The sequence below is a fragment of the Dendrobates tinctorius genome, unplaced genomic scaffold, assembly GCF_039654945.1.
Source record: "Dendrobates tinctorius isolate UK_male_01 unplaced genomic scaffold, ASM3965494v1 ptg000301l, whole genome shotgun sequence".
NCBI lineage: Eukaryota > Metazoa > Chordata > Amphibia > Anura > Dendrobatidae > Dendrobates > Dendrobates tinctorius.
Genome location: NW_027361968.1, coordinates 1459442 through 1471723, shown reverse-complemented (window position 1 = coordinate 1471723; position 12282 = coordinate 1459442). Strand labels below are relative to the sequence as shown.

The 12282-nt window shown below is 43.3% G+C and overlaps 1 protein-coding gene across 1 annotated transcript in view; it reads left to right on the top strand.

Moving 5' to 3' along the window:
- The window catches only part of LOC141073444 (uncharacterized), an 85603-nt gene extending 74314 nt beyond the window's left edge, over window positions 1-11289 (top strand). The window contains exon 4 of the mRNA XM_073560667.1: window positions 10132-11289. Within this exon, the coding sequence (XP_073416768.1) occupies window positions 10132-10505 (374 nt within the window). The 3' untranslated portion in view covers window positions 10506-11289. The remainder of the gene's footprint in view (window positions 1-10131) is intronic.
- Window positions 11290-12282: the final 993 nt, after the last annotated feature.

Here is a 12282-nt window from a genome sequence, read left to right as displayed (position 1 = left end):
TGAGAGGAATACCTTCAGCATCTCCAGGAGGTGCTCAAGCATATTCACCATGCACCCCTTCTGAGGAAGAAATTTGAAACGCGTGTCAGGGGGTACTTTGTGGCGGTCTCTGGACATCTGGTAAATATTTGCACCTCTACCTTACTATTATTTTTGCACAGCACTTAGCAACGTTTTATTTGTTCCATTTGCATCGATTTTCCAAGCAAGCATATTTGACCATGGTGTGCAAAAAGGGACTTATAGGCTGTGTATTATACTCTTGAATAACGACTGGTGCAATTTTTACTTTGCAAATCTGCAAATATTAAACCTTGGCCAGGTGTCCTCTTGGATTGGTTTTGTGTGCCTTGTTATGACTTCTAATTTCTAGACCTCAAGTGTCTGTATTTGCATTATTATATAATTATTGATAAAAAATACTTTTTTTTGATCTTGAGATTTATCAGTATATATAGAGCAAAAAACTTTTCCTCTCTGCAAAAGTTTTGCATTTATTTTTCTCTGTATGTCATCATCCCTTTTTAACTTATGTAATGACACTGTTCAATAAAAATCTATTTTTAAAGTACAAAACCTTTTGGAGGGCTTGTTTTCTCATATAGGTTGTTTGTTGTCCACAGTCCTCTGTGTTGATTCTGTGGGGCAATTTCCTTTGTCCATATTCACCAGGCAGGTCTGACCATCAAGCAGGAAAAGTGCCAAATGGGCATGAGCAAGGTCCACTACCTGGGACACCGGGTAGGCGGGGGTTCCATGAGTCTAGAGCCTGAGAAAGTGGACGCAATCGTGTCCTGGCCCACCCCCAGGACCAAGAAACAGGTGATGTCCTTGGGCACTGCAAGGTACTATAGGCAGTACGTACAGGACTATAGCACCCTTGCAAAGCCCTTGACGGACCTCACCAAGCAGAAGCTACCCCAAACAGTCGACTGGACAGACGGCTGTGAGGCGGCCTTCCGAGCTTTGAAAACAGCCCTGTGCAGCTCTCCAGTGTTGAAAGCAGTCGACAGCAGTCGGCCATTCCTAGTACAGACCAATGCCAGTTTGGCCTCGGTGCTGTGCTCCACCAGGTCGACTCGGGGAACCAAAAGCACCCCATGTTGTACCTGAGCCGGAAACTTCTGCCAAGGGAAGTGGCATACTCCACCATCGAGAAGGAGTGCCTGGCCATGGTCTGGGCACTGCAACGTTTGCAGCCCTACCTGTACGGGCGCACTTTCACGGTGGTAACCGACCATAACCCTCTGAGCTGGCTGCATACAGTGTCCGGAACCAACAGAAGGTTGCTACGCTGGAGCATTGCCCTTCAGCAGTACGACTTTACTGTACAACACAAAAAGGGCAGTGAGCATGGAAATGCCGATCGGTTGTCTCACCGGGGCGAACCTGCTGAGGTGTTCATGGCGGAGTACTCACAGGTCCTGCCTCCTTAACGCACTCTAAAAGGGGGAGGTGTCACAATAGTGTAAAATATCATGTATGATTATCCCTATTTTCACACCTTCCAGAACATTCCAGAATCTTCTATTGACATAATGAACTTTGCTATACCAGTGGTGAGGGTTTGAGCCCCCTTTCCTTCCCTCTGCCTGTACATCTTCACTCCCAGCCTGTAACATGAAACATCAGCTCTCTTTCACTCCTTCCTGCTCCCCCCTCAGCCTCTTCACACACACTCATTGTAACCTGAGATACCAGTGAGTGATATCCCCCCTCCCAAAGGAATGCCTTTGTCTCTTCAAAATGTGCCGGCTTCTCATAGCCTACAATTAGAATCTAATCATTTGGTCATAGAGCGACGTGAGTTTATGGTAGAAATATGAAAATGACATATCTGGAACGTGCGTCGACAAAGCTTCTTGACCCGTGTTTTTCCCAGTTCTGGCACCAAAAGAACCTGAGAAATGGATTTCTCTTGAACAGAGGTGAATAGACTGTCTGAGTTTGGACTCATTAGAAAGCTAATTTCAAAATAAGATGAATGATGGTTCTGCCGTTATTCTGCTAGGTTCTCAAGCCAAGTTATGATCGTTATAAGTTTTCAGAACCAAATCTGTAACTCTGAGAAAAGGGGAGGGCGGTAGTAACTCAGCCCCTTTAGTGATGTCACAAGCCCAGAAGCATAAGTTACTGCACTTAGCCCAGCCTTCAGTCTTGCCTGGGAAGCTGCTGCAACCAGAACCTCAATGCATTGTGACATCTGGCTCCTCCTACCAGCATGGTTGCCTGGGATGATCTAAGTAACATATGAGTGTTCATTTTCTGTTTTAATTCCCTTTTAATTTGTAATTGCTTTGTGCATATTTTAATTGTCTCATCTTGTAAAATCTTCTTATACCTTCTGTAAACACTGCCTACTTTTTTTGGAGTAAAATATAAAATTACTAGTCGTTTCTCCATGTTCTATAACGAATCTATATGTGCCTGAATTTGATTATGCTACTAATTTGGGTTGGCTTTGGACCCTCTTTATTAATTTAAATATTGATAGAGTAATTGGAGCTGGTGGCAGCGAAGTGTGTTCTGAGCTAGGTGGGTACCACTGGCAGTGACGGAATGGGTTTTATAAGCTGATTTGTCTGGCTACAGCTAGGACTCGCTGTGGCGTGCCTAATAGCCAGTGCACAACAAGCGGCCCTTTTGGCGACCAGATATCCTAGGTGCAGTTCCCTGACTGACCTGAGAGTAAGGGGGACGCCGAAGAGCTGCAAGTTCCAAAGTGGAACTAGAAAGTGGGATATAAATAAATTCCGTCAGTCTGTATTGCAGTGTTGGCAGCTGTGGGATAACTAAAATAAGCCCCTGTTGTGAGTTAATTTTCCCCTTCACTACTGAGGCCCGAGGAACTCCCTCTTCTGGTGAAGAAAGGTAGTGAGCCTGATTGTCAAACACCTGGGGCTGATGATGATGACTGGCTGAGTGGAGTTAATGACTGGATATAAGGCTGCCGACGCCCTTCTGGCCTGCGGGTGATTTCTCTGTGGACTTCTAGGAAACCAGTCTGATTCCTGCTCATCTAAAGCTAAGATTTGTGCTTTGCCTTTTTGCATTAGTGTTTTGTTTTCCTTGCTTTTCTGGATTCTGCCATTCCCTGCTGGGGTGAGCTGAATCTCCTTTTGCCTGTTGCTCTGTCTTCAGAATATTCCTGAGTACTGACATAGCCTTTTTTGAAGCCTAGCGTCTTCAGGGCCTTTTTTACTGTCAGTTTGTTGGCTCTTATTTTCATAGGGTTTTTCACGGATTGCAGACAGCAGCCTTCCTGTCCTTTCCTATCTAAGCTAGCTTGGGCCCCATCTTTGCTCAGTCTATCTTTCTGTCTGTGTTTTGTTCTTTCTTCTTGCTTCACCGTCATTATATGTGGGGGGCTGCCTTTTGCTTTGGGGTCTGCTCTGGGGCAGTTTAGATTTCCCTTTCTGTCTTTAGGCTATGTAGTCCTCCGGCTGTGATCAAGGGGCCTAGGGCATCGTAGGAGCCCCCTACGGCTACTGCTAGTTGTGTTGATAGGTTCAGGGGTCTGCAATCCGATAGCTGCCAACTTCTCTGGTTTTCTGGACTTAGCTAGCATTTCTATTTTTGCCTCCTATGGTGACTCAATCATAACAGAATCACCCGCCATACCGCAGATCCTAGGGTACTCAATTGCAGGAAAGAATTGTATATAAAAAAAAAGTGTGTATATTTTTTCCTCTATATCTCTGAGGCCGTAGGGGGAATTTTTTTTTCTCTCAATGGAGATAAAGCAATTGTCTGATCGTGTGGAGCAGCTCGCTGCGGAAGTGTGGGGAATTTCCGCCTACCTTGCTCATTCACATGCTGCTGAACCAAAGATTCCTGCACCTGATGTATTTTTTGGGGATCGGTCTAAATTTTTGAATTTCAAAAATAATTGTAAATTATTTTTTGCCTTGAAGCCTAACTCGTCAGGGAGCTCCTCGCAGCAGGTTAAAATTGTCATCTCTTTGCTGCGTGGCGATCCCCAGGATTGGGCGTTTTCTTTGAAACCAGATGATCCTATTCTGACTAATGTGAACGCATTTTTTCAGGCCTTGGGGTTGTTGTATGACGAACCTAATGCCATTGATTAGGCTGAAAAGACCCTGCTGGCATTGAACCAGGGTCGTGATTCTGCAGAATTGTACTGTCAAAAATTCCGAAAGTGGGCAGTACTTACTACCTGGAATGATAATGCCTTGGCTGCTCTCTTTCGGAAGGGGTTGTCAGAAGCCGTAAAAGATACTATGGTGGGATTTCCTGTTCCCTCTGGTCTTGACGATTCTATGTCTTTAGCCATTCAGGTTGATCGGCGTTTGCGTGAACGCAGAGCTGCACGAGAGGTGTTGCCACCTGTTGAACAGATGTCTGAACCTATGAAATGTGATAGAGTTTTTTCCAGAGAGCAGCGTCAGGAGTTCAGAAGGCATAATAAGTTGTGTTTTTTCTGTGGAGATGCCTCACATATTATTTCTCTCTGTCCTAAACGCGAGAAACGCCTTGCACACACGTTTTCTGTTGGTGGTGTTCAACCTAAGTTTCTTCTGACTATTACTCTGATCTGCTCCCTGTCCACATTTTCCGCCAAGGCTTTTGTGGATTCGGGAGCAGCTCTAAACCTAATGGACTTGGATTTTGCTAAACGTTGTGGATTTCCGATGACACCTCTGCAGACGCCTATCCCTTTGAGTGGGATTGATGCTACTCCTTTGGCTAAAAATAAACCTCAGTTTTGGACCCAGGTGGTAATGCGGGTCGCCCCAGACCATCAAGAAAATTGGAGATTTTTGGTGTTGCATAATTTGCATGATACTATTGTTCTGGGGTTTCCCTGGTTACAAATTCATAATCCAGTTTTGGATTGGAAATCTGTGTCTGTGGTGAGTTGGGGTTGTCGGTGTGCCTTTAGTGAGGCTCCGGTGTTTTCCACCTCTCCTCAGTCGCATGATGTTCCTGATTATTTGGCGGACTTTTATGATGTATTTAGTGAGAATGAGTCTGCGTCTCTGCCTCCTCATAGGAGTTATGACTGTGCAATTGAACTGAGCCCGGGGTGTAAATTTCCCAAGGGTCGGCTCTTCAATTTATCTGTACCCGAGCACGAGGCTATGCGATCCTATATTAAGGAGGCGTTGGAGAAGGGTCATATTAGACCATCCTCGTCACCCTTAGGTGCCGTTTTTTTTTTTGTAGCCAAAAAGGATGGATCATTAAGACTTTGTATTGATTATCGTGCTCTCAACAAAATTACTGTTAAATATCAGTATCCGTTACCCCTTATTTCTGATCTATTCTCCAGAGTTAAAGGTGCTTGCTGGTTTACCAAGCTTGACCTCAGGGGGGCGTATAATCTTATTCGCATTAAGCATGGGAATGAATGGAAGACGGCGTTTAATACTCCGGAGGGACATTTTGAGTACCTGGAGATGCCTTTTGGGCTCACTAATGCCCCTTCTGTCTTCCAGTGCTTCATGAACGATATTTTCCGAGATTTTGCCGATAAATTTTTGATTATCTATCTGGATGATATTTTGATCTTCTCCAAGGATTGGGATTCTCATGTGGAACATATTCAGACTGTGTTCCGGATCTTGAGGGAGAATTCCCTGTATGTCAAAGGATCTAAATGCCTTTTTGGAGTACAGAGGATTTCTTTTTTGGGATTTATTTTGTCCCCGTCAACTATTGAAATGGACCCGGCCAAGGTACAGGCCATTTACGATTGGGTTTAGCCCACTTCTTTGAAGGCCCTCCAGAAGTTTTTGGGTTTTGCTAATTTTTATCGGAAATTTATAGCAAAATTTTCTAGTATTGCCAAGCCATTGACTGATTTCACTAAGAAGGGTGCTGATGTGTTAAATTGGTCTCCGGAGGCTGTTTCTTCCTTTCAGGAGCTGAAGCGAAGATTCACCTCCGCCCCGGCTTTGCGGCAACCTGATGTCTCACTTCCGTTCCAGGTAGAGGTGGATGCTTCTGAGATTGGTGCAGGAGCTGTTTTGTCCCAAAAGGATCCTGTAACATCTAAAATGAATCCCTGTGCTTTCTTTTCCCAAAAGTTCTCTCCATCTGAACGTAACTATGATGTGTGGAATCGGGAACTGTTAGCCATGAAATGGGCATTTGAGGAGTGGAGACATTGGTTGGAGGGAGCTAAGCATCAAGTCGTGGTCCTCACTGACCACAAGAATTTGATTTACCTAGAGTCGGCTAAGCTCTTGAACCCTAGACAGGCTAGGTGGGCCTTGTTTTTTACACGTTTTGATTTTGTGGTTTCTTTTCTTCCTGGAACTAAGAATGTCAAGGCTGACGCCCTCTCTAGGAGCTTCTTTGCTGATTCTCCTGTGGTGACCAAGCCTGCTACCATCTTAGGCGAAGGGGTAGTTCTTTCTGCCATCTCGCCCGATTTGAGACGTGCTCTGGAAGAGTTCCAGGAGGACAAACCTGAGCGTTGTCCCAGTGGAAAGTTGTATGTTCCTGACCAGTGGAAGAAGAGAGTGATGTCTGAAGTTCATTGCTCTGCTTTGGCTGGTCATCCAGGTATTTTTGGTACTAGAGATCTGGTGAGTCGGTCTTTTTGGTGGCCCTCCTTGTCTCGTGATGTCAGGAATTTTGTGCAGTCCTGTGGGACGTGCTCCCGGTCTAAATCGTGTTCTCGCTCTAGTGGGTTGTTGATGCCTTTGCCTGTCCCCAAGAGGCCATGGACCCATATTTCAATGGATTTCATCTCTGATATGCCTGTCTCTCAAAGGATGACTGTTATTTGGGTGATTTGTGATAGGTTCTCTAAGATGGTTCATCTTGTACCACTCCCTAAGTTGCCGTCTTCCTCTGAATTGGTGCCCCTGTTTTTACAACAGGTGGTTCGCTTGCACGGGATTCCTGAGAACATTGTATCTGACAGAGGAGTCCAGTTTGTGTCTAGATTTTGGAGAACTTTCTGTTCCAAGCTGGGAATTCAGTTGTCCTTCTGCTCTGCTTTTCACCCTCAGACCAATGGGCAGACAGAGAGAACAAACCAGACCTTGGAGTCATATTTGAGATGTTTTATTTCTGCTGATCAGGATGATTGGGTTTCATTTTTGCCCTTGGCCGAATTTGCTTTAAATAATAGAGCTAGTTCTGCCACTTTGATGTCACCTTTTTTTTGTAACTTTGGGTTTCATCCTCGATTTTCTTCAGGGCAGGTGGAGCCCTCTGCCTGCCCAGGTGTTGACACTGTGGTGGAGAGAATGCACCAGATCTGGGACCAAGTGGTGGATAAGTTATCTCTCTCCCAGGAAAAGGCCCAGCGGTTTTCCAACCGATATAGGACCATTGGTCCCCAGTTTAAGGTTGGTGATATGGTGTGGTTATCATCAAAAAATATTGCTATGAAGGTGGCTTCTCCTAAGTTTAAGCCTAGATTTATTGGACCTTACAAGATTTTGGAGATTATTAATCCGGTCTCTTTTCGTTTGGCTCTTCCTGTCACATTTATAATCCATAATGTGTTCCATAAATCTTTGTTGAAGAGGTTTGTTGAACCTGTTGTTCCGGGGGTTGCACCTCCAGACCCTGTATTGGTTGAAGGTAACATGGAATATGAGGTAGAGAAAGTACTGGATTCCCGTCTGGCTAGACGGAGACTCCAGTATTTGGTTAAGTGGAAGGGTTATGGTCAGGAGGATAATTCCTGGGTCTCTGCCTCTGATATTCATGCCAAAAGATTGGTGCGTGCCTTTCATCGGGCTCACCCTGATCGCCCTGGTGACGTGGTTGAGGGTTCAGTGACCCCTCCTCAAGGGGGAGGTACTGTTGTGAGTTCATTTTCCCCTTCACTACTGAGGCCCGAGGAACTCCCTCTTCTGGTGAAGAAAGGTAGTGAGCCTGATTGTCAAACACCTGGGGCTGATGATGATGACTGGCTGAGTGGAGTTAATGACTGGATATAAGGCTGCCGACGCCCTTCTGGCCTGCGGGTGATTTCTCTGTGGACTTCTAGGAAACCAGTCTGATTCCTGCTCATCTAAAGCTAAGATTTGCGCTTTGCCTTTTTGCATTAGTGTTTTGTTTTCCTTGCTTTTCTGGATTCTGCCATTCCCTGCTGGGGTGAGCTGAATCTCCTTTTGCCTGTTGCTCTGTCTTCAGAATATTCCTGAGTACTGACATAGCCTTTTTTGAAGCCTAGCGTCTTCAGGGCCTTTTTTACTGTCAGTTTGTTGGCTCTTATTTTCATAGGGTTTTTCACGGATTGCAGACAGCAGCCTTCCTGTCCATTCCTATCTAAGCTAGCTTGGGCCCCATCTTTGCTCAGTCTATTTTTCTGTCTGTGTTTTGTTCTTTCTTCTTGCTTCACCGTCATTATATGTGGGGGGCTGCCTTTTGCTTTGGGGTCTGCTCTGGGGCAGTTTAGATTTCCCTTTCTGTCTTTAGGCTATGTAGTCCTCCGGCTGTGATCGAGGGGCCTAGGGCATCGTAGGAGCCCCCCACGGCTACTGCTAGTTGTGTTGATAGGTTCAGGGGTCTGCAATCCGATAGCTGCCAACTTCTCTGGTTTTCTGGACTTAGCTAGCATTTCTATTTTTGCCTCCTACGGTGACTCAATCATAACAAGCCCCCCTGCGGTAAATTGATAGGTCAAGACTAGCTTGCTGTTTTTCATCACATTTTGGCAGCGGTGGGATAGCTAAGATAAGCCCCCCTGCACATGTGATAGCCGTGTGCTGGCCAATGGTTACCCCCTGATTGTGACATGGAGTTTGGAGTGTGACTGTTTGAGGTTGTGGACAGGAGTCTTTTATACTGATAACAAGGTCACACAGGAGCCATTACTACAGGTAATGGGTGGAGGACAGAGGAGCCTCTTACAGAAGAAGTTACAGGTATGTGAGAGACAGAAATCTTGCATGTTTTTAGCTGACCAAATACTTATTTTCCACCATAATTTGCAAAATAAATCTTCCCAAATCAGACAAGGTGATTTTCTGGATGTGTTTTCTCATTGTGATTCTCATAATTGTGGTCTACCTGTGATGTCAATTACAGGCCTCTCCCATCTTTATAAGGGGGAGAACTTGCACAATTAGTGGCGACTAAAGACTTTTTTCCCCACTGTATATATATGTGTGTGTGTGTGTGTGTGTGTCACTGACATCTATACTGTATATCTATGTATTCTATGTGTATATAACTATTCTATCTATTCTATTCTAACCTGTCATGCTGTGACATTACTGTACGCGGCAGATGAATTGCCGGCTTTTCCTCTATCTTTGTAATATATATGGTATATATACAGTGGGGGAAATAAGTATTTGATCCCTTGCTAATTTTGTACGTTTGCCCACTGACAAAGACTTGAACAGTCTATAATTATAAGTGTAGGTTAATTTTAACATTGAGAGCTAGAATATCACTGCAAAATGCAAGTAAATACTGTATATATAATTTATACAATGTGATTTTCTGGATTTTATTTTTGATATTCTATCTCTCAATGTTAAAATTAACCTTCCCTTAAAATTATAGACTGTCCAAGTCTTTGTCAGTGGGCAAACTTACAAAATTAGCAAGGGATCAAATACTTATTTTCCCCACTGTACATCCAGTATATATATATATATTCTATGTCTATAGATCTATTTTATCTGTTCTATACTAACTTGTCAGTGTGTAAATATTGGATGGCACCCGCATGGTCCGAGTGCTGTGCGATTTTTTTTTCTCGCACCCGTTGAGTTCTATCGCTAAATGCGATCTGAACTGTAAAAAAAAAATTGTAGGTGAACACGCAATGATAGAATAACATTGGTCCGAATGGAATGTGATTTTTAATCAGATTGGCTTTGTCCAATTTCATCTAAAGTGGGAATGAGCCCTAAGATGAGGCCACATGTCATGTCTGACTCTGTATGATGTTTGCTCTAGTCCTAAAGGTAAAGTTTAACATTTTCATTTCTTGTCTGTCTCTTTTTTCTTTACTTTATTATTTTAATTTCCAAAATGAGCCACAGAAATGACCATGAATAGAAAACTGAGTAATCTCATTATTATAGATTTATCTAGATCTTTTGTCCGTAGTTCCACCATCTGTAGATCCTGCAGGACGTAGCGCTCCTCATTACACAGCTATTCAGGAGAACATTTCTTCTTTTGCAGGAATTTTCCCTTTAGTTGTTCTCACGCATAAGACCAACTCTAACCTGGGAGACGTCAGGACCAAGTTTGAGAACATGGATGTGGAGAGGATCTTCCCTCTTGAGAACTTCACCCCTGAAGATCACATGAAGACAAGAGGAAAACACGAAGATGTTCTGAAGCTCTTCATTGAAATCATTAAAGACATTGAATATCGAATAGAAAGATTTTCTTCCCCAGAGGATGAAAGAGAAAAAAGGAAACAATTTGTACTTAATTTTGTGTATGAAAGAGAATTAAGAAAGAAGGAAGAGGAAGTGGAGAAAAAGCTCAGAGAGGAAGCGAGACTCAGAGAGAGTAATAAAGCGTCGGGAGGTGGATGCACTTTACAGTAAATGTAGAGGGGACTTACCTTTACATTTCCTTTCTTCTCAGTCCATTTTGACCTCTACCATTGTTTTATGTTCTCAGCTCCTATTTAGACCTATGCATCTCTATGGTAACAGACTACAAACAATCAGTGTGGTCGGATCCTTTGGTTAGACTTTCTTTAATCTAAACACCTCTTTTATCAAAATTTCTGAATGTCCTTATTCTGCAGCTAGAAGGATAAATAACCAGGGATGGGGCATCAGACTCCACAGGACTTGATATATTAGGTCTGTATTGGAGCTGTAGACACAAAACAGATGTAGATGTTTAACCAAGACAATATACAAAGTATTTTTTATATAGCCATAATATGCATAATAAAAATTGAAAACAATGTGTACGTATTCCTTAAATACACTGCTACTATATAAGTGAGCGTTACAGGCCTGGAGTCTATCTGCCTCATTCTATGTTCTCATCCCAATTCTCGAATCGCTTGTTACGCTGCATCATGTCCACGTATGGCCATAAAGTGGACATACTACAGTTATGGTAATCATGTATCTGCTTGCTTGTGTGACATTATTAATAGACTCCAGGTCCTATTAATTCTAAATCCCTATAGTGACAAATTTCCGCCCTAAATACCCTAAGGAGCCATCAGATTGGACTGTGACATCATATCCCTATACCAACCTATAGCGTATGTTGTCTGATGGAGCCATCGGAATATATAATATATGCAAGATGTTTGTATCCATTGTGTATGGAAGGAGAAGAATAAAACTCTTTATGGCTTACACCAAATGTTGACTTTGGACTCTCTTTGTTTTCCGCCATGGTAGACACTAATCAGTATCGAGAGCCTGAACCTTGTAGATGATATCCAGAGCTTCTCGTCCTGGGTGCTTACGATTTCTACCCAATCGGCAGAAGGTCCGGAAGTGCAGACTTGATTCTCAGAATCAACTGCTATTGTAAACCACATAAAACAATGTAAATGACACACTCAGGAAACATGGGGGATTGTTTCTTCTACACTAAACCCTCAAGTGTTTTGTGCAACAATAAAGTCAATAACGGTGACAGTCTCACAACTAGAGATCCCAGTAAAGAGCTCTCCTGCCTCTCGAATTCTATGTTTTACTTTCCATACAAAAAAAGTTTTAAACTATATACTTTCATCTCTATGCTTAATAAAGTAGGCTATGAACACTTGGATTTGGTCTGTTGAGAGTGTTTTTCATCTTTGATCTGTTCTTCTACTGTTCGGCTTCCTGTCTGACTTCTGCCCATTTTCACTTTTTTTAAAATTAGGTTTTCAGACTGAAGTGATACATCTTTCACATTAAGACATAACTAAACAATGTCCTCTGCTGGCTTTCAGTCATTCGGTCAGTGTACAGGCACGCTACAGAGCCGGCGTGCTTACTGCATAGTGAGCGATGCGGAGACCGGTGCCGGTAGCCACTCCGTGCACGCCCCAGTGACTGAGATGAGCTCAGTTTATCCCGGTAGGTGCACTTCATTAAGCATTGTGACTCTATTTACCTGCAGGTTTACCCTATATATGCCGGTTAATAGTGTTTTCCGAGGTGACAGGTTGACTTTAATTTTTAATACAGTCTTCGCCACATATGTTTAAACTATCACCTGACGAGGGGAAAATGGCATATCAATTTAGACAGCTGCATAAAACCCTTTAGATAGTAAAATTCTTCAAAAACGTTTCAAAATTTTTCAAAATTGAGTTTCCTGAAGCAGATTACACTTGAAGAACGTGCCATTTTTGATCGACCC